The sequence below is a fragment of the Salvelinus sp. IW2-2015 genome, unplaced genomic scaffold, assembly GCF_002910315.2.
Source record: "Salvelinus sp. IW2-2015 unplaced genomic scaffold, ASM291031v2 Un_scaffold6270, whole genome shotgun sequence".
NCBI classification, from domain to species: domain Eukaryota; kingdom Metazoa; phylum Chordata; class Actinopteri; order Salmoniformes; family Salmonidae; genus Salvelinus; species Salvelinus sp. IW2-2015.
In genome coordinates this window covers 1-21426 of record NW_019947533.1, presented here as the reverse complement: position 1 = coordinate 21426, position 21426 = coordinate 1, and the positions used below count along the sequence as shown (strand labels likewise).

Sequence of the window (21426 nt, the reverse complement as noted above, 5' to 3'; positions counted from 1 at the left end):
TGACAGAATAGTGGATATTATAATGACAGAATAGTGGATATTATAATGACAGAATAGTGGATATAATAATGACAGAATAGTATATATTATAATGACAGAATAGTGGATATTATAATGACAGAATAGTGTTTATATTAAATACAGATTAGTGGATATTAAACTGACAGAATAGTGGATATTATAATGACAGAATATTGGATATTATAATGACAGAATAGTGGATATTATAATGACAGAATAGTATATATTATAATGACAGAATGGTGCATAGAAAACAGCATTGATTATAATAAAACATAGAAAACAGCATTGATTATATAGAAACATAACTTCAGTGGTGTGTATTCATGAATATTTACTATCATATGTTTACACACTAGACAGATATTCTACATTGTTGCTCCAGTGTGTCTTACTGAACATGACCCTGATTAGAGTGAAACATCATGTTGTGTTTGATACAGGGACCACCTGACACAGGGACACTGAGGAGTCATAGTAAAGCCAAAACCCTGGATAGAGGGGCTCAGTGAATGTGGAGGTGAATGTGTACAGGTGGGTCAGTGTGTCAGAGGAGGCTCTATAGAAGGACAGAGTGCCGGCTGGCCAGTCCAGATACACTCCTACTCTGTGGGAGCTGGAGGAGGGGACGTCTATGGTAGTGGTATTATAATTGTGCCTGGCTCTGTAACTGTTGTCAGAGGAGAACAGACTCCAGGACTTGTCATTTAATCCAATCACACAGTCATTACCCCCTCCTCTCCTGCTGATTCCTTTATATGTCACTGCTATATCAGCCCCTCCCCCACTCCACTCTACCTCCCAGTAACAGCGCCCAGTCAGACCCTCTCTACACAGCACCTGTTCCCTGTCCTCAAATCTCTCTGGGTGATCAGGATACGGCTGCTCCTCTGTCCTACGTGACACCTTTCTGTTCTCTTCAGACAGAGAGAGGAGTCTGTTTACTGTGTTTGGGTCCAGTGTGAGATCACAGACATCTGATGGATGAAACCAGACACAATATTAGTAATCATCATCATTCACATTAGAATGTTAACTCACTTTTCACTAATTCATTTAATGTAGATGTTTCTAGGTATCAAAAGGAGAAGTTAAGGTAACTTGAGACTTGTTGAATGATCATATGTTATACTGTATGGTAATATAAAACACACTTATTCCAATTACACACACACACACAAATTTCTAACGTAACACGAACGCAACACACACACACACACACACACACACACACACACACACACACAGACAAACACATTGTCAAAGCAACTCTTTGTAAACTTTGGTGTCCCTGATTTCTGCTTCTGTAGAACTACAGCTGATATTTAATATGACCAAGTAAGTAATGATGGTGGTCTTTGACTTTGACTTAACTTGAATTAAGACTTATTCTTAGTCATATTCTTCACAGCAGTCAACACTCACATTTTCTAAGCCCAGGTTTCATTGTGTTCTCTCCACCATGTTCCACACTGTGGCGGTAAGCAGAAGAACAGACAGTCATTGAGTGATACATGTGAACTCTCTCTCACACACACACACACACACACACACACACACACACACCTTAGTCCAAGTGGTGGTCAGAATGTTTGTCTTAACTGGCCTGATAAGTCAAACATGTCTGATATGAACATTGACATAAACCCTCTACATACTTGAGTTTCTCCAGTCTGCAGTGTGGATCCTCCAGTCCAGCAGAGAGCAGTCTGACTCCTGAGTCTCCTGGGTGATTGTAGCTCAGGTCCAGCTCTCTCAGGTGTGAGGGGTTTGACCTCAGAGCTGAGACCAGAGAAGCACAGCCTTCCTCTGTGACTCCACAGCCTGACAGCCTGCAAAGAGTCAGGAAAAATTCAAATTAAAACCTCTACGATTTCTCCCTCCCGATCCGGGATCCCTCCTTCGTCAGACAATGCTGACTAGCATAGCCTAGCCTTGCGCCACAGGGATATCATTGTGAATATGATTTCATGAAATCACAAATCCCAATACAGCAAATGAAAGATACACATCTTGTGAATCCAGCCAACATGTCCGATTTTTAAAAAATGTTTTACACGAAAACACAATAATTAATTATTTATGTTAGCTCATACCACAAAGCCAAATCACAACAACGACATGTTTTCCACCCGCAAACATAGCTTTACAAAAGCCTACAATAGAGATACAAATGAATCACTACCTTTTGAACAACTTCACAGATGACAGTCTTACAACATCTATGTTTATACAATACATTTATGTTTTGTTCGAAAATGTGCATATTTTATAGCTACAAATCCTGGTTTTTACATTGTGAATACGGCGCCAAATATCGCACCAAAATTGTCCGGAGAAATTTTGGACAGTCACGTAATCTAACCAAAAAACTCATAAACTTTGCTAAAAAATAAATGTTGTTCAGCAAATGAAAGATACACTGGTTCTTAATGCAACCGCTGTGTTAGATTTAAAAAATAACTTTAGTACAAAGTACAGCATGCAATATTCTGAGACAGCGCCCAGCCATTCTCCGCCATGTTGGAGCCAACATATTCCACAAAAATACGAAATAACATCATAAATATTCTCATACCTTTGATGATCTTCCATCAGAATGTAGTGCAAGGAGTCCTAGTTCCACAATAAATCGTTGTTTTTGTTTTAGAATGTCCATTTCTTCTGTCTAATTAGCAACTTTGGCTAGCATTGTGGAGCGCACATGTCCATCAACTCTTGGCGCATGGAACGAAAAATTACAAGTCACAATAAACGTTGAATAAACTGGTCAAACTCAGTTGAAAATTCATCTTGATGTTTTTCTCATTACTATCCAATAACGTCCAAGACGGAGTATTTCGTCGTGTATACCTAACGCATTGCAGAAAACAATGTGGTGTTCCCTGGTGCGCAGCTAAATACTGCCAATTGGGCGGACCTGTCACTCCAAAAGCTCTCATTCGGTTTCACATCAAGCTAGACACCCCATTCAACATTCTACTGCCTGTTGACATCTAGTGGAAGGCGTATGAAGTGCATACAGATCCATAAATATAAGGCAATTGAATAGGCAAGGCCTTACACAGAGCCCCATTTTCAGAATTTTCACTTCCTGTTTGGAAGTTTGCTGCCAAATGAGTTCGGTTTTACTCACGGATATAATTCAAACAGTTTTAGAAACTTCAGAGTGTTTTCTATCCAATAGTAATAATAATATGCATATCGTATGATCTAGAACAGAGTACGAGGCCGTTTAATTTGGGCACGATTTTTCCCTAAAGTGAAAACAGCGCCCCCTATTTCCAAGAGGTTAAAATCACACTGCTATTCTTGTGGTGGTGAAAATGGACTAGCATTATATTTTTTCAAAATTGTCATATTTATCAGTGTCCTGAAACCTGCCATAATAATTCATAGATGGATGTATCATTAAAAAAGGTATTGTACAACTATTTGAGTAGACTGACCAGACCAGTTTAAATAGCAGTATCAGTCAAAAGACAGACAGTGAGGTATCAGATTTAGATTGTATTGAGTAAACAGTCCACACCATAACTATTTTGACAGTGAAGCTAACATTTTAAATGTGGCTCTATACTCCAACATTTTGGATTTCAGACCAAATGTTTCATATGTGGTGACAGTACATAAGATATTTGTGACCGACCACCTCAATTCAGGTCTTATGTAGCAAGATTTGAAATTGTGTTTTTTTACATTGGATAAAAGTAGAGACTCAGAGCTAGAAAATGGCATATCACACTACAGTCAAGGAACAATGGGAAAATGTTCTGCTTTGAAAGTTGATACACCTGTAACCTCACTTTTGAGAAAATGGCCCTTGAATGTTTTGGTACCTACTGGAGAGCTCTTCTCTGTCTACACCCATTCAGCATTGTTTCCACCCATCTCTTTAAGGATTCACATGTGAGGCCATGTACTAAACCAAAGATTAAGACTAAAGGCTGGTTTATACTACGGGTGTGTTCATACATTTAATCTGGAGTACCAGAGTGCTCTGTGTGCTTTGGGCGTTCGTGAACTCAGAGAATTGTCAGATTGTGTTCGTAAATTCAGAGTGTTTGGCTCTCAGAACACACACTGGATGCTTTGGCCGAGGAGTAGGGTTGATCCAAGCTGATTGGGCTGTTTATGTTATCCAGAGCTTTGGTGACTAACTGTGCTGCTGGCAACAATTTAATTATGTTTTTTTTGCCAACGTTCACTGACACCGGCCATTTTACGGGTGTTGAGCGTTCGTAAATTTACAGTTATTCTGTGCTCTGGCACAATCAGACGAGTGAGCAGAATTTTACCAGCTACGTCTATCGACAGTTGTCGCAGTGACATCATAAACATTTAGTTGAAATGGTTACTTGCATAGTGGAGTCTTTTGTTTAGACATGTAGCTAGCTAGCTAAACTATGAACCATAATCCCAATTTATAACATTACTACCCTGGTGAATCTGCGGATAGCTAGCCAACCAGGTTCAATGTTGGCTAGCTAACATTAGGCTATAACTAGCAATGCAAATGGCTCTGAGATACGAATAATATTAATACACAGATCATATACGTAATGTTAGCTAGCGAGCCAGCCAGCTAAAAMTAGCTACCTACCTACCAGTACGATTTAACTTAAAATGAAAACTTTTCCACATGCTGAACTCTGACCTCACAAACCAAAGTAATTACCTCCATAACAGCATTGTCATTAGCTAAATGCAACAAAACAATATTTATAAAAACAGTCTGTTAATATGGTTGTTGAACACAATGTGTTAAGCAGCGTGACAGCTGTACTTTCAGGTTATGGTTGATGCAGCTTGTTTGACATTAGACAAATTTAGAAACATATCATATCTGAAAATGTATTTAGTATCACGGCTCAGGAGAAGAKCCAGATGCATATAGTTCAAAGTAGCAAAAGTTTATTGCAAAAACAGGCGTCAGGCAAATGACAAGTCAAGGGAAGGCAGAGGTCTTTAATCCAGGGCAGTGTCACAAGATACAGAACGGCAGGTCGGCTCAGGGTCAGGGCAGGCAGAATGGTCAAAACCGGGAAAACAGGGACTAGAGAAAAACAAGTGGAAAAATGCTGGTAGACTTGACGAGACAAGATTAACTGTCAACAGAGAAACAGAAAACACAGGTATAAATGCACTGGGGATAATAGAGAAGATGGGCGACACCTGGAAGGGGTGGAGACAAACAGAGAACACAGGTATAAATACACTGGGGATAATAGGGAAGATGGGCGACACCTGGAAGGGGTGGAGAGACAAGTACAAAGACAAGGATGTGACAGCTAGCTAGACTATCCCGTTTACATGGATGGACGCTTCTCCCTCTGTCACGGATGCTATGGTTTCCCTTAGTTTGAAGATGTAATCCAGAGACATGCGTTTTATACAAAAGCCTTCTGTGTGTTCTCTTTTCGACCCTCTGCATATTTGCAATCAAATGGTAGAATTTTCTCTATGTCCTTAGCTATCATACTAATTCCGCCGGGCATTCCACTGATTTCAAAACTCGGTCCTCCAGAAAATAGAGCGCAGTTGCAGTTCTAGTACATGACATCGTTTTTTTTAAAGCAAGGTTAGAAAAGATTACCTACCAGCTCATGTTATAGACTCATCTCTGGGCATGTCCAGCCCAGGCATTATCTCAGCCAATCATGGCTAGCGGGAAGGTTCCTGTGTTTTTCCGTGGCTTAACCAACTAGGCTCGTAATTTAAAATGTGTATTCGTATTTATAGATGGCATACAAGTCTGTTATTAACCTTCTCAATACGGGGTGCTGTTCCACTTTGGAAAATATTGTCTCCAAATTAAACTGCCTCATACTCAAATTCTTGGCTCGTACAATATGCATATTTATATCTTACTATTGAATAGAAAACAATCTCTAGTTTCTAAAACCGTTTGAATTATGTCTGTGGGTGAACCAGAATCTTTCTACAGCGAAAATCATGAACAGGACATGCGAAGGTCAGAAAAATATTCTCTCTTCTCAGATCAGTTTAAAGCTCTGTGTGTGCCCTATGGATCGAAATGAACTGCACCCGCCTTCCCCTGGATGTCAGTAACCATGAGAAGTGGAATGGTGTTTCTACGTATATTCTCAGAGCGTTATAAAAGGGCAAGGAAGCGAAGCTGCGCTCTCTTCTTCGAACATTCGCCATTACGCAACGCAATGACCTACAGGAATACGCATTGAAACGCATCAGTTATCGGCCTTAGATATGATCCGTCTGTAATTTACATTCGATATAGCTGTTAGAAACATCATAACGAAGTTATGTGAAACCATATATATCATTTATGCGGGTATAATTGCTACTTGTTCGGACAATTTTGTAGTACTGTATCGTGAGGTGATTTTGGACATGTGTGTGCCACGTAGCTATTGTTAGATGCTAGTGTCCAAGTTGAAGAGGACGTTTTAGCAACAAATGCAAACGATTTGCTTTTGGACAAAGGACACCTGCCCAAGATACTGATGGAAGCTCGTCCAAAAGTAAGACTTATTTATATTTCTATCCGTAGTTTATGTGGAAAAGATGTAAACGCATGTGTCGCCATTGTTTGGCTACTAGTCTGCTGCCAACGCACACTGTATTGCTAAGTAACGGTTAATTTTAAAAAAGTCTAACTCAGCGTTGCATAATAAAACTAATGCATCTTTCATTCAGCTGTCCAACCTGTATTTTTTTGTCAATCTAGATCGATAAATAATCGTAAACTTGTGCGTGCTTCCAGGATGGCCGGGGCCAGAATGCATGGCCATGTTTTGACAGATTAGCATTGCATACGCACGATTTGTGATGCTAAATATCACCAATTCCGAGCAAACTCTTATATGCATTGGGTAATAATGATTTACGATCGTCATCTGAAGAATTCTGGAAAAGCGTTAGTGAAAAAATGTATATATTCTTTGTGATACGTTATCCGCGCTTTTTTGCCTTGAATCAATGCCTGGGGTGATTGTTAGCTCGATGTGGTAAGCTAATTATAACGTTAATAATTGTGTTTCGCCTGTAAAACACTTAGAAATCCTGAAATATTGTCTGGATTCACCAAGATCTGTGTATGCAATTGTCTGTACGCTGTGTATTTTAAGAAATAGTTTTATGATGCATTAATTAGGAACTAACAGCGTTGCTGCCTGTATTATGCTAGTGCTTGGAGTGTGATTAGTTTGGCGCAATGTAAAACTATATTTATAGCCTGAAAAAATGGCAAAGAATATTCTAAAAAAAACATATGCTAGAATATTACCATAAATAGTGTATCAGACATGTCAATCGTATGAAGTTGCTTCCTTTGGGTTAGTGGCTATATAAATATAATCTAATAATATCTTTATTTAGTCAATTAATATAGCCTACGGTGGAGGTAAACAAAAGTGGGGAGTAAAAAAAGTGGTTCTTTGACAACGTGTAGGCTAAAGGATTTAAATTATTTGTGTCTTCCCTGGTAAAACATTTTAAAAAATCAGAAAATGAGGCTGTGGATTCACAAAATGTTGTCTTATCATTCTTGCTGTATGCCTGTTGGTATTTTCAAAGAAATTGTTTTAGATGAGTTATTTTGGTAATTGACGGTCGTCTCATGTAATTATTCCGGCTGACTTCCATCGGCTATTTCAGTATGCAGCTGCAATGTTGAAACTCGTGATTTATAACCTGAAATAATGCCCATTTTTCTAAGAAAAACAATGCTCATACCATAAATATGTACAGACTGTCATCTTATGAAGTTGTTTCTGGGTTATGGCTATAATATATATCTTTATTTTAGTCGAAATTGTAATAAGCTGCCCATGCAGGGAAAAAAATGTGAGACAAAAAAAAAGTGTCTTTTGCTATCGGTGGTAGATTTAATAATAGATTTAATAGGTCTTTCCCTGTAAAACATTTAAAAATCAGAAAATTGATGGCGGGATCACATCTATCTTTTCATCTGGTTCTATGGACTTGTGATTAATATATTTAATGCGAGTATTACTGTGAACGCTATGCTTAGCTATGATAGTCACTTTTTACCTGTGAGGGGGTGCCTTCCCGGATCCGGATTGAGTACCAAGTAAAAGTTAGAGGGACGTGAAGTCACATTCATCCAAAAAAACGCATTTTATAAAAAAAGTTTACTTTTCAAACGGCTCTCCTTTGAAGTAGTTACCCATATGTCTAGTTCCTTAATGATCACAATCGGTATTTCACCGTTTAGAAAGAGAGCACTTTTATTATCTAGCCCCCAGTTGAAGAGTCATTAAGATGTTTATTCTGACCAATCACTTAATATGTATTAAAGTAGTCAACATAGCTATTGACGCATATTTCTTGCACACAATACATCAAGCTGATATTGTTGTGTTTGAGGTCTGTATTAGCACATTATCACTTGTTGACCAACTACAAATTACTGCACCTCAGATTCCTCCACGTTGTACACGGGATTCCCCAGTACAGCAGAAGAGAAACTTCACTCCTAATCCTTTCAGGTCATTTGTTACTTCAATCCACTCTCGCAGGTGTGACGGGTTTGATCTCAGATCTGAGACCAGAGAAGCACAGCCTTCCTCTGTGAACTCCACAGCCTGACAGCCTACAAAAATCATCATGACTTCACAACACACTGTTCATTTAACACCAGTAGGCAGAAGACCACATGCAGAAGCATGTTTATTCTCTCAAACATATAGATTTCATTTTCCGTCTCCTAGAATTGAACGATCATAATTATACTAATGTAAAATCAAGCCACTATTCTATATGTATAGTATATCTATGTTTTCAAAATAAATTATATATTAAACATTATAAAACATATCTCTCTTAAATATTTTCTCCTGATATTATCTGTATGTCATTTTATATACTCACCAGAAACCTCTGGAGCTTTACCACTGCAGCAGCCTCAGAAGACTTCCTCTGATCTGGAGTATTTCTTCAGGTCAAACACATCCAGCTCTGTTCTGAAAGTCAGTAACACAAAAACACCAAAGCTAACCCACTGGCAGGTAGACATTGCTCTACGAGAACTCCTGAGCTCAGGAAGCTTGCGATCTTCCTCCACCTATAGAATGGTCATTCAGTCATTCAGACAGCTGGAACAGATTGATGCTCCTCATCTGAGCGGATCTCCCTATTTTCTCGATTGTACTTGACTTCTTCAGCTCCTGTGAGCTGCTTCCTTGTCTTTCAGTGACCTTAAGTGCTTCTTTGGTACTCCCAGTGAGAGGCCCAGAAGAAGCGAATGAAAGGTCCAGGTTTCCCGTCTCAAACTGTAAGCTTTACCACAGCATCTTGTAAAAGCAACTAGACTTTCTTGTTAAGCAGTTTGTCCATTCGATCTATTGTGTTGATGAAGAGAGAACACATATACAGCAGCCAGAAACTCCTGAACTCAGAAACAAGCAGTACACCTTGTCCTGGTACAGCAACACTTCCTCTTAAGAAGCTGAGTGCAAATCCTGAGTACACGGAGGCTTCATGACATCAATGCCAGCCTCTCAGGTCTTCTTCATAGAAAATCAGATTGCCATTCACAAGCTGCTGAAAAGCCAGTTTTCCAGTGACAGAATTATCTCCTTATTCCAGTGTGGACCTGTCTCTTCTTTCCAAATACTTTTCATTCTTCTGTTTGTATGAAACACCACAATGTGTGTACATCTCAGTCAGAGTCTTGGCATTCTTCTCTCTATCATGTTCAGCATGGGTTCAGGACTGTTGCAGAAATCCAACAGAAACTGGAATGTGCAACATGATGTGGACTCCTTGATGTCTTTATGTGTGAGATGATTCTGCTGGCCATGTCCTCATCACTGAATCTCTCCTGAAGTACTCCTCCTTCTGTGGTCATTGAACCCTCGTACCTCTGTCACCTGGTCAACACACACTGAAGGGATCTTATTGGCTGCTGCGGTCGGGTAGTTATCCAGAGGAGAGCAGAGGGAAGCGATTTCCCTTGATGAGATTTTGTCAGCAGAACATCCACTGAGGTTGACTTGGTGACGTCACAAAACAGATCTTGTTCTTCTGGAATCTAGGGGCAGTCGGCACTCATCCAGACATCAAAGATGAACCAGAACTTTGTACTGTCATAGTTGGAGATTCCCTGATTGGTTTGGTTTCCATTTTGAAGTGATTGAGAAGTTCAATCAAGGGAGATTTTCACCTTTCATAAAAATCAGCTCCCGGAAAGGGAATGAAAATACAAATTGGACATCCTGATTTGCTTTTCCTTCAGCCCAGTCCAGAATGAACTTCTGCACAGAGACTGTTTTTCCAATGCCAGCGACTCCCTTTGTCAGCACAGTTCTGATACGTTTGTCTTGTCCAGTTAAGGTTTTAAGATGTCTTTACATATTGCAGGTCTCTGTCTTCTTGTTCGTGGTTTTGTTCAAACGTCTTTTTTTTCCTCCCCCCCCCCCCAAAAAGCCCCTTTCCATGTTCATTATTGACCTCTCCTGTTCCACCCTCTGTGATGTAGAGCTCTGTGTAGATCTTATTGAGAAGTGTTGGGTTTCCTTGTTTAGCGATCCCCTCAAATACACATTGAAACTTCTTCTTTAGATTAGATTTGAGTTCACGCTGGCAAATCACAGCAAGCTCATCTGAATCTAGAAATAACACAGAGGATATTAATATTACGTCTGTTTTAATGCCTACAGTATTGTAGGACTGTTATAAAGTTTTACATTATAATAATGTCTTCTCTTAACTGACTACATAAATGTGTAAATGTTTTCATAATACATTACAGACTGGTGTGACTGATTATATTATTATTGGTATTATTGATGGTATTATTAATGTTGTCTCTCTCTCTAAATTAACCACAACACATCCCTGCTGCTACTTGATGAGGTCACTAGGTGTTGTGTTATTAAGGCTGCTACAATATCATTGAGTTACACAGCTACTTTAGCTACAGCTTTTAAATGTTATAAAACATCATTCAACATGACGCAGACAGATCTTACATTTCTCCAGTGTGTAAGCAAGCTCCTTCTGGTTCATTTTCCTCAGGACGTGCAGTGTGATCTTCAGAGCCCCCTCTCTGGCACTGCTCTCCTGCTTCTCATCTTCAGCATCCACCACTTCCTTATCCTGCTTCTGACTCTCAAAGCCTTCTGGGAGTTCTGGACTAAGAATCCTCTTGAACATCTTCAGCTCGTTCTTCACAAATGTAATAATATTATTTTCAAGCATCTGAAATAAGTAAAGTAAATAAGTTAAGCAAGAAAAGAAATGTTCTCATCAACACATTAATGAATGATTGACAGATCAACTTTACTTGAGGTAAACAAAAACAAATGTACATAACAGGACCACATACACTGAATATGGAGGCCAGGTCTGTTTGATGACTCTGGGAAGACTGACCACTGAGAATCTCTGACTCTGATCTCTCCTGTTGGTTTCTGTGGACAAAACATGAGATTACATCTCCTCATCCAGGGAGTGCACACACACACACACACACACACACACACACAGAGAGGGAACGTTGTGCTTGTTTAATATTGTTTTAGGACTATGAAAATGGACAAAAAGATTAGCCTATGGATTATGAAAACAACAAAAATAAAATGGGGAAATGGGAGAGGAGAAATGACTAGAGACAGTGTTGTTTAACTCACTGACCATGACCCATGAGTTATTCTTACCTTTGTTCAGTAGGAAAGTCTCCCTCTCTAAACATTATAGGAGGATCCATAGACTCATCACTCTTCATGGACACACAGCTGGGTACAGGGGAGGCTGGTCTCTCCTGCTTGATTGGHCTTCAACACAACAGAGACAAACATTACATCTCTCATCTACTCTGAGCTCAGATGGGGAAACATAAGAAGAGTTTCATTCCAAAACGCTATTCATCAATTTTCAGAAATGTTCTTAAATTAGCTTTTATTGTTTAAAGAAATTATGAGAGATTCGTGTGTTTTTTCACTAACTAATCATGGCGTGGTTATTCAATAACAGACATGTATTTGTTTAAAATCTATCACTTGATGGTTTCATTCCAGAGATACAAATAATCATGTTTTTTTGCAAAATGCTATATATCTGCCTCACTCTCAATTATGACCAACCGGCTCGATGCGGTCCATTTAGAACATTTTAAATAATTTTTTTTTTTTACATTGGATAAAAGTAGAGACTCAGAGGTAGAAAATGTTGACTACGGTCGAGGAACAATGGGAAACTAATTCTGCTTTGAAAGGTGATACATTTGTAACCTCACTTTTGAGAAAATGGCCTTTGAATGTTTTGGTACCTACTGGAGAGCTCTTCTTTGTCTACAGGGCTGTTACTTTGGAAGATAATGTCACATATCTAAATAAATAGTTTAAAAAAATATTTTTATATACCTAATTAACTATTTGTATGGTATTTTTGGTTTATGTCAGTTTAATTGTTTGTTATGCTATAAATTAGTATTTTTTTGTAAGTGGTAAAATGATCTAGAAAATTATATATTTTGCAATTCTGAGTAATTACTACTTTAGTAAGGATTTACACATTATTCAGTACTACTACAGTTGCTACTTAATTCCAATAGATGGCAGCATAAGACCACAAAGATTAATTTAGTTCTCCCTGGATAGACCACCCCTCCTACTTTAGTCGAGAAAAACGTGTTTTCACCAGTACATTCATTGTCAAATTCATCAACCAGCATCGACCCACTCTGCCTTCTCGCAGGTAGCCAACTCAGCCCCACCAGAAAACTTGTGCTGTGAGCGGTAGCAAGCTCTCTGCCTTCTCGCGCAAATGAGGGGCATGTTGATGTAAATTTACAAAGCTCGAGGGTTGCATGATGTAAGTTACTGCTGGGCTGATGATGCACTCGTCTTTTCTATTCCGAGGTCAAGTTCCAATATGAGATATTAAGATTTTTTTTTAATGTATACTAAGGTTGAGGTTCTTACTAGTGATAATATACCCGGGGTTCAAAACCTGCTATTGTTTGCTAAATATTTCCAATAGATGGCAGCATAAGACCACGAAGCATCAGTTTACGGCTACAAGCAATATGATTGACATAAAATAGCATGCAACCACAGACTATATGTTCCATGATTTTATAAAATAGTCACATTACTTTACAGTTAGGTATATATCTCGTATTAGGGCTGTGTTGCTTTTTGGAGAGCAAAAACATAGTAATAAAAGTTATTAATTCACAGACAGACATTGGTGAGGCAGCTGAGAATAAAGTGTATTTTTCTTGTTAATTCCTTAGATCAGTCTCAAACCTGCCCTGATTTTCACATGGAGGTTACTAGGTCACCCAGTTATAATCACAGTTATATTCACATTGAAAAAAGAAAAAGATGTGGCTTGTTGATCAGGTGTTCTGTCTAATAATGTCAATAATAAATATCATAAAACAATAACAGCACAACGCTTAGACAGGTTTTAATTAAAACCTCTCTAGGGTACGTGGGACGGTTGCGTCTCACCTGGCCAACATCCGGTGAAATTGCAGAGCGCGAAATTCAAAATACTAAATTCTAATATTTAACATTCTTAAAAATAAATGTGTTATACATCAAAATAAAGCTTAACTTCTTGTTAATCCAGCCAGTGTCAGACTTCAAAATGGCTTTGCGGCGAATGCAAACCATGCGATTATCTGAGGATAGCGCCCCGCATACAAATGCATGACATATCATTTTCAACCAGGCAGTTGTGACACAAAAGTCAGAAATAGCGATATAATAAATGCCTTACCTTTGAAGATCTTCTTCTGTTGGCACTCCAAAAGGTCCCAGTTACATCACAAATGGTCCCTTTGTTCGATAAATTCCTTCTTTGTATCCATAGTGACTCAGTTTAGCTGGCACGCTTCAGTCAATAATCCACTCAGTTTCTCTCCATCAAAATGAATCCCAAACGTTACTGATAAACTTTTCCAAACAAGTCAAACATCGTTTATAACCAAACCTTAGGTATCCTAATACGCAAATAAATGACAATTTAAGACAGACAATAGCATGTTCATTACCAGACATAAATAAGAAAGAACGTGCTTTCCTCCATGCGCTTGGAAACACTGAAGCCAAAATGGGAGCCACCTCGAAAAACTACAATTTCTGGGTCATTTTTCCAAAAACCAACCTGGAACTCTTTCTAAAGACTGTTGACATCTAGTGGAAGCCCTAGGAACTGCAATTTGGGAGGACTTGGCCTTATTATTAAAATACTAGCTATTGAAAATAGTGCTAAGCTGAATTGTTTTTGTGGGGAGGATGGTTTGTCCTCGGGGTTTCGCTGCCATATCAGTTCTGTTATACTCACAGACATTATTTTAACAGTTTTAGAAACTTTAGTGTGTTTTCTATCCAACTCTACAAATTATATGCATATCCTAGCTTCTGGGCCTGAGTAGCAGGCAGTTTACTTTGGGCACGCTTTTCATCCGTAGGTGAAAATAGTGCCCCCTACCCTAATGAAGTTAACAAAGTAATCAAAATGCTATTTAGTACTATAATGCTATTTACTAACATAATATATTACTAAAATTGTTTCTAAAAGTTTTCTTGGCTACCCTACCCTAGAATTAAGGTTAAGGATTAGGGTTAAGACTAAAATAGGTAATACGTAGGGTTAGAGTTTCTTTATAGCACTTTGTGACATCTGCTGATGTAAAAAGGGCTTTATAAATACATTTGATTGATTGTTAGGTTTAGGGTTTTTAGAGAAAAAAAATAGTATGGGTTTATAGTTTTCTTGCTCCTCCCTGTGGCCTTCTGTGGGTACTACATAACTCATGCACGACACCTGCTAGGCTCATAATCCGAGGTAGCAACTTTGTCAGATCTACAAATCAATGAGCTAGAACTATCCATTTGGTTTGCAACTCAGTGAACCTGCGCAGCGTTCGCTCAGTTCGATGCCTACGAACGAAGATTTAGATTAATATCAAAATACCCAGCTGCCAATTAGAAACAACAAATCGTAAAAAAAATTATAATAATTAAAACAATAATTAAATCTTCTGGCTGCTGGGTATTCCGGCCATCCTGAAAAGAAAAGTGGACATGTGTTTTGTTTTGGTTGTACACCTTTTTCTGAAAACAAGTATAGGCTCCCAAGTGACGCAGCGATCTAAGGCAATGCATCTCCGTGATAGATGTGTCACTACAGACACCATGGTTCGATTCCAGGCTGTATCACAACCGGCTGTGATTGGGAGTCCGTTAGAGTGGCGCACAATTGGCCCAGCGTCGTCTGACTCTGGCCGGTGACTTTCCTCGTTAAATAAAGGTAATATTTTTTTAACCACCGGAAGATGCTTCATGTTTGATGGCCAGCCATCGCAACACGTGTACACAGGTGAATAGGTAGTGTGCTCACCAAGATGCCGTAACCCTGTTAATAATAAGTTATCTGAGGTCAGAGTTCACGGTTAATGCCGGCAGGTCTCATTGATAACAATAGCGAAGCTGCCATTGTGACGCAGAACTGGGAATAGAACGTTCAGAAGGTGAGTTGGTGCCACGGTGCCTAACAGAACTAATAGGAGCTGGCAGGGTGAAAAATGCCATAAAATAAGGCCTGTTGTTTCGCGATTAATTCATAACTAGAGACATAAGGTAATATTATTAAACTGGGCTCCATGATGCAATGAACTAGTTATTAAACAGAAAAAATGTTGTTAAAAATGCAATTTGTCCAGCCCACTTGAGGCACCCCGAAAACAATATTAAAAAGTTTGGTCCTTGGACACAGAGGGGTTAAACACTAAAGTTACCGTCCATCTAGTGAAGAGACGAGAACCGGACAGAGGTAGCCAGCATCCGTCAACGAGAGAGGGAGAAGCCCTCCACGGGATTTAACAGGTGGAAGAAACAACCGGGGAGCTCCATCAGTCCACAAGAAATGCAGGCAGCCGGTGATGATGTAGTGGTAGCTCGGTTAACTAGGATGCTGCTGATAGAGTAGCTAGCTAGATTACCGAGCTGTACCGACTAGCTAGGATAACTAGGATGCTGCTGATAGAGTAGCTAGCTAGTTACCGAGCTGTACCGACTAGCTAGGATAACTAGGATGCTGCTGATAGAGTAGCTAGCTAGATTACCAGCTGTACCGACTAGCTAGGATAACTAGGATGCTGCTGATAGAGTAGCTAGCTAGATTACCTAGCTGTACCGACTAGCTAGGATAACTAGGATGCTGCTGATAGAGTAGCTAGCTAGATTACCTAGCTGTACCGACTAGCTAGGATAACTAGGATGCTGCTGATAGAGTAGCTAGCTAGATTACCTAGCTGTACCGACTAGCTAGGATAACTAGGATGCTGCTGATAGAGTAGCTAGCTAGATTACCTAGCTGTACCGACTAGCTAGGATAACTAGGATGCTGCTGGTAGCTAGCTGGTCGTTCGTCTGTCCCTCGTCTCGATGATGAATCCGGTGAACCACAAAATGAAACAAGGATAGATAGTGAAAATGATCTGGCTACACTCATGATGTCGCTGACCATTAAGCAAAAAAGCAAATTGAACAATAAACTTTGGCATTTCAACACTGTAACAAATTCTGTCGTTTTTCCCCAAGATCCCCTCAGCCCACTCTGCGTGTAACCGACAATATGCTTGGCGCCACACCGTACATGGGCAGGACAGTTCTGTACAGGGACGCGGACAGTTCTGTACGGGGACGCGGGCAGTTCTGTACGGGAACGCGGGCAGTTCTGTACGGGGACGCGGACAGTTCTGTACGGGGACGCTGGCAGTTCTGTACTGGGACGCGAATAGTTCTGTACGGGGACGCGGGCAGTTCCAGAATGCGGACATGAGCAGTGCAACACAATCAACTAAACCCAGTCTTTAACAGTGGGTTACATTAGTAATTATTAATGTTTTATTATTATGTTAAACAAACATTCTAAGCTTTTTTTATAACAATGTTTTGAGATCTGGTTCCATATCTTCAAAGTGTCTCAGAGTAGAAAATTGTTTGTATAAGTGCTGAGAATAAAGACATTTTACACTTATGGGTATAAATTAAAGCTATGCATGAAGTCTCTAGTCCCACCTAGTCGGCAGATATTTAGGACACCTGGTGAGCTGTCCTAAGTAGTTAAGAGTTAACAGCAGGTGTCTTGATAATACTATAGAATAATGCAGTGAGTGTCACGTTCCTGACCTTATTTTCCTTGTTTAGTCTTTGTTTAGTTGGTCAGGACGTGAGCTGGGTGGGCATTCTATGTTTTGTGTTTCTATGTTGGGTTTATTGTTTTTTGCCTAATATGGTTCTCAATCAGAGGCAGGTGTTTGTCATTGTCTCTGATTGGGAACCATATTAAGGTAGGCTGTTTCTCACTGTTTGTTTGTGGGTGATTGTTCCTGTTCATTGCGTTCTTCGTTGTCTGTATGTTCACATGTTCAGGTCTGTAGCGTCGTTAGTTTCATTTTCTGTTTATTGTTTTGTTCGTGTTAAGTGTTTCCAATAAATATGGAAACATATCACGCTGCGCTTTGGTCCTCCTCTCTTCTACCTAACGACGAGCGTTACAGCAAGTCAGTGGTTCCTGCAACACATGTAATTGCTGTGTAGTAGTTAAAAATTATTTCTTGATATTTCTATATGATCAATCCATAAATAATATGCATATACATGCAACAGTATGTCTTGTGCTTTTGGCAATGATTTATGTATAATAATTATGTATAACAAGTGATACCATGTATGTCTGCATAGCACTTTGTCATCATTTTGGCAGATTAACTCATGCTTATTTCTGAAGATTAACTCAGGTTTTCGCCCAGCGGCTAAGGAGTTGGAGCTGTGGCAGAAAGGTGGCTGGTTGGAATCCCGGGCCGGCGCTGGAAAAAAAACGGGAGGAATTGATCTGACCACTGGAAAGCTGCTGGGTTCACATCCTCAAAACATTCACCTTTCGTTGATCAGAACTCTAGAGGTTCTTCTTCACTGAACCCAAAAATATATATTTAACTTTTAGTGGTTCCATATATTAAGGAAGTGATAGAAGCCTTTTTGGTTCTATAAGGAACCTTATTTTCTAAGAGTGAATAATAAACACGTTTTTCTTCTGATTAATTAATTATCTACATCACGTTATTTCAAGTTGTCCCTTTGGAACGCAACATCACGTTGTTAAAAAATAATCATAAATTGGGCGTGGCTATAAATTGGGCATTTGAAGGCATCTGGGGCGTAATATGTGTTTGATGAATATGAACATTGTATGCAACGTTGTAGGCAACATTCTTGGCAAGGGACTTGATGCCATCAGAATTGGTCAAAAGAAATATGCATTTCCATTATATTAGGCAATAATTCAATCAAATACAATCTAATTGTATTAGTCACATTGCCGAATACAACAGGTGTAGACCTTACAGTGAAATGCTTACTTACGAGCCCCTAAAACAATGCAGGTAAATAAAAAATATGATTAAGAATAAGCAATAAAAGGAACAAATAATTAAAGAGCAGCAGTAAAATAACAATAGTGAGACTATATCCAGGCGGGTACCGGTACAGAGTAAATGTGGAGGCTATATACAGGGGGTACCGGTACAGAGTCAATGTGGAGGCTATATACAGGGGGTACCGGTACAGAGTCGATGTGGAGACTATATACAGGCGGGTACCGGTACAGAGGTCAAGTTGGGGACTATATACAGGCGGGTACCGGTACAGAGTCAATGTGGAGGCTATATACAGGGGTACCGGTACAGAGTCAAATGTGTGGGGGCACCGGTTAGTTGAGGTAATATGTACATGTAGGTACAGTTATTAAAGTGATTAGATGATAACAACAGAGAGTAGCAGTGGTGTAAAAGGGGGGGGGGGGGGGGGGCAATGCAAATAGTCTGGGTAGCCATTTGATTAGATGTTCAGTCAGGAGTCTTATGGCTTGGGGTAGAAGCTTTTAGAAGCCTCTTGGACCTAGACTTGGCACTCCAGTACCGCTTTGCCGTGCCATAGCAGAGAGAACAGTCTATGACTAGGGTGGCTGGAGTCTTCGACAATTTTTTAGGGCTTCCTCTGACACCGCCTGGTGTAGAGGTCCTGGATGGCAGGAAGCTTGGCCCCAGTGATGTACTGGACTGTACACATTACCCTCTGTAGTGCCTTGCGGTCCAGAGGCCGAGCTGCTGCCATACCAGGCAGTGATGCAACCAGTCAGGATGCTCACGATGGTGCAGCTGTAGAACCTTTTGAGGATCTGAGGACCCATGCCAAATCTCAGTCTCCTGAGGGGAATAGGTTTTGTCGTTCCCTCTTCCCAACTGTCTTGGTGCGTTTGGACCATGTTAGTTTGTTGGTGATGTGGATGCCAAGGAACTTGAAACTCTCTACCTGCTCCACTTCAGCCCTGTCGATGAGAATGGGGGAGTGCTCGTCCTCTTTTCCTGTAGTCCACAATGATCTCCTTAGTCTTTATGTTGAGGGATAGGTTGTTATTCTGGCACCACCCGGCCAGGTCTCTGACCTCCTCCCTATAGGCTGTCTCGTCGTTGTCGGTGATCAGGCCTACCACTGTTGTGTCATCGTCAAACTTAATGATGGTGTTGGAGTCGTGCCTGGCCGTGCAGTCATGAGTGAACAGGGAGTACAGGAGGGGACTGAGCACGCACCCCTGAGGGCCCCTGTGGTTGAGGATCAGCGTGGCAGATGTTTGTTACCTACCCTTACCACCGGGGGGGCCTGTCAGGAAGTCCAGGATCCAGTTGCAGAGGGAGGTGTTTAGTCTAGGGTCCATAGCTTATTGATGAGCTTTGAGGCACTATGGTGTTGAACACTGAGCTGTAGTCAGTGAATAGCATTCTCACATAGGTGTTCCTTTAGTCCAGGGGGGAAAGGGCAGTGTGGAGTGCAATAGAGATGCATCATCTGTGGATCTGTTAGGGTGGTGTGCAAATTGGAGTGGATCTTGCGTTTCTGGGATAATGGTGTTGATGTGAGCCACGTTTTATGTTCAATCAATCAATTGAGTTATGTTTTGCTACTTGTAGGTACTGTCTGTAATTTGTCTCAATATTTTTATGATGTGTAGCCTAACGTGATTTAGTGCATTTTTTTGGGTAAGCATTAGAATAAGGCGCCTCAATATTTGCAGCCATAGGTGGTAATATTCCTCTAGGTGCTGATCCGTCATCAGTATTGTGAAATAATTATAATGTTAATCCTTTGTCTAATATCTATATAATGGATAATATTTCAACCGGACAACAGCGTATTCAATAGAATTGAAAAAGAACGGAGAGTGCGCACAAGGTCATGTGCGTAAACCTCTAGTGACAGTGAAAATGTCCAATTCCTAAAACGTCTTATTTTTTATGTTTTTCCAAAAAACAAAGCCTGAAACCATGTATAAAGGCTGTTGACATCTAGTGGAAGCCATAGGAACTGCAATCTGGGAGCTAAATCCACTATTTTCAATAACAAGTCAATGGAAAACATTGACACATCAAAAAATCCCATTTCCTGGATGGATTTTCCTCGGTTTTCACCTGCCATTCAGTTCTGTTATACTCACAGACATTATTTTAACAGTTTTATCTACCAATTATATGCATATCCTAGCTTCTGGGCTGAGTAACAGGCAGTTCACTTTGGGCACGCCAGACTCTCTGAAATTCAGGATACTTCCCCCTAGCCTTATGAAGTTAATTCTTGTCAATAGGGGGAGCTGTTAGCACTATTTTTTCTTGATGTTCCCAAATTAAAACTGCCTCGTACTCAATTCTTGCTCGTACAATATGCATATTATTATTACTATTGGATAGAAAACACTCTCTAGTTTCTAAAACCGTTTGAATTATTTATCTGAGTGAAACAGAAAACTCATTCTGCAGCACATTTCCTGTCAGGGATGAGATTTCAGATATCGAGGTCCCTGTTCTGAGGCCAGTTATAAGTCCCCATGTAAGCCATCGGGCTACATGCACTGCATACCTTCCTCTAGATGTCAGTAAGCGGTGAGAATTGAATGGAGTCGATTGCGCAATCTGGGACCTATATAAGACCGTGGAACGGAAGTACCGTCCTTTTCAACGGTGCGCCTGACGCATGAAAGACATCACAATGGCGTCCTGCAAACGCTTTCGTTTTAGTAGTTCTATATCTCCGGTCATGTTTTATCGTTATAGGTGTTAAAGACATCATAAGGTAGTTAATTTAAACCGACGTAGCAGTTTATAGCAGTTATTGCGATTTTCTAAGATTTCTTTGTCATGCGCATTCACGAGTTGGACACCTCTCCAGTTGGTGGCTAACATTAGTGGCTATTTCGACCGGACAAGAGGAATCTTTCAACCCAAAGACGATTGTTCTGGAGAAAGGACACCTTGCCCAAGATTCTGATGGAAGCTCAGCTAATATAAGCAGTCTTTATGCTGTTAATTCCGTTAATCTCTCTTTTCCC

At 40.0% G+C, this 21426-nt stretch overlaps 2 protein-coding genes across 2 annotated transcripts; both read right to left on the bottom strand.

Moving 5' to 3' along the window:
• Positions 1 to 365: 365 nt before the first annotated feature.
• On the bottom strand, positions 366 to 1874 carry LOC139026892 (stonustoxin subunit beta-like). Its single transcript, XM_070442141.1, has 3 exons — positions 1680 to 1874; positions 1447 to 1493; positions 366 to 998 (listed from the first exon to the last, which is right to left on the bottom strand). Exons 2-3 carry the CDS (start codon positions 1466 to 1468, stop codon positions 445 to 447), a joined length of 576 nt encoding a protein of 191 aa, XP_070298242.1. The 5' UTR covers positions 1469 to 1493; positions 1680 to 1874; the 3' UTR covers positions 366 to 444.
• A 7055-nt stretch (positions 1875 to 8929) lies between these two features.
• LOC139026891 (uncharacterized) lies at positions 8930 to 16370 on the bottom strand. The gene is made up of 6 exons (XM_070442140.1): positions 15779 to 16370; positions 11685 to 11801; positions 11354 to 11438; positions 10998 to 11226; positions 10421 to 10634; positions 8930 to 8987 (listed from the first exon to the last, which is right to left on the bottom strand). Exons 2-6 carry the CDS (start codon positions 11750 to 11752, stop codon positions 8930 to 8932), a joined length of 654 nt encoding a protein of 217 aa, XP_070298241.1. The 5' UTR covers positions 11753 to 11801; positions 15779 to 16370.
• Positions 16371 to 21426: the final 5056 nt, after the last annotated feature.

Bases quoted from the DNA above. Each gene is read 5' to 3' on its own strand.
- LOC139026892 (XM_070442141.1), bottom strand. From the start codon at position 1,468: ATGAAACCTGGGCTTAGAAAAT. The intron at 999-1,446 runs GTGAGTGTTGAC...TTCATCCATCAG, and splicing joins GAAACCTGGGCTTAGAAAAT to ATGTCTGTGATCTCACACTG.
- LOC139026891 (XM_070442140.1), bottom strand. From the start codon at position 11,752: ATGAAGAGTGATGAGTCTATGGATCCTCCTATAATGTTTAGAGAGGGA. The intron at 10,635-10,997 runs GTAAGATCTGTC...TGTTATTTCTAG, and splicing joins TGCTTACACACTGGAGAAAT to ATTCAGATGAGCTTGCTGTG. The intron at 8,988-10,420 runs GTTTGAACAAAA...ACTGACTTTCAG, and splicing joins GGGGGGAGGAAAAAAAAGAC to AACAGAGCTGGATGTGTTTG.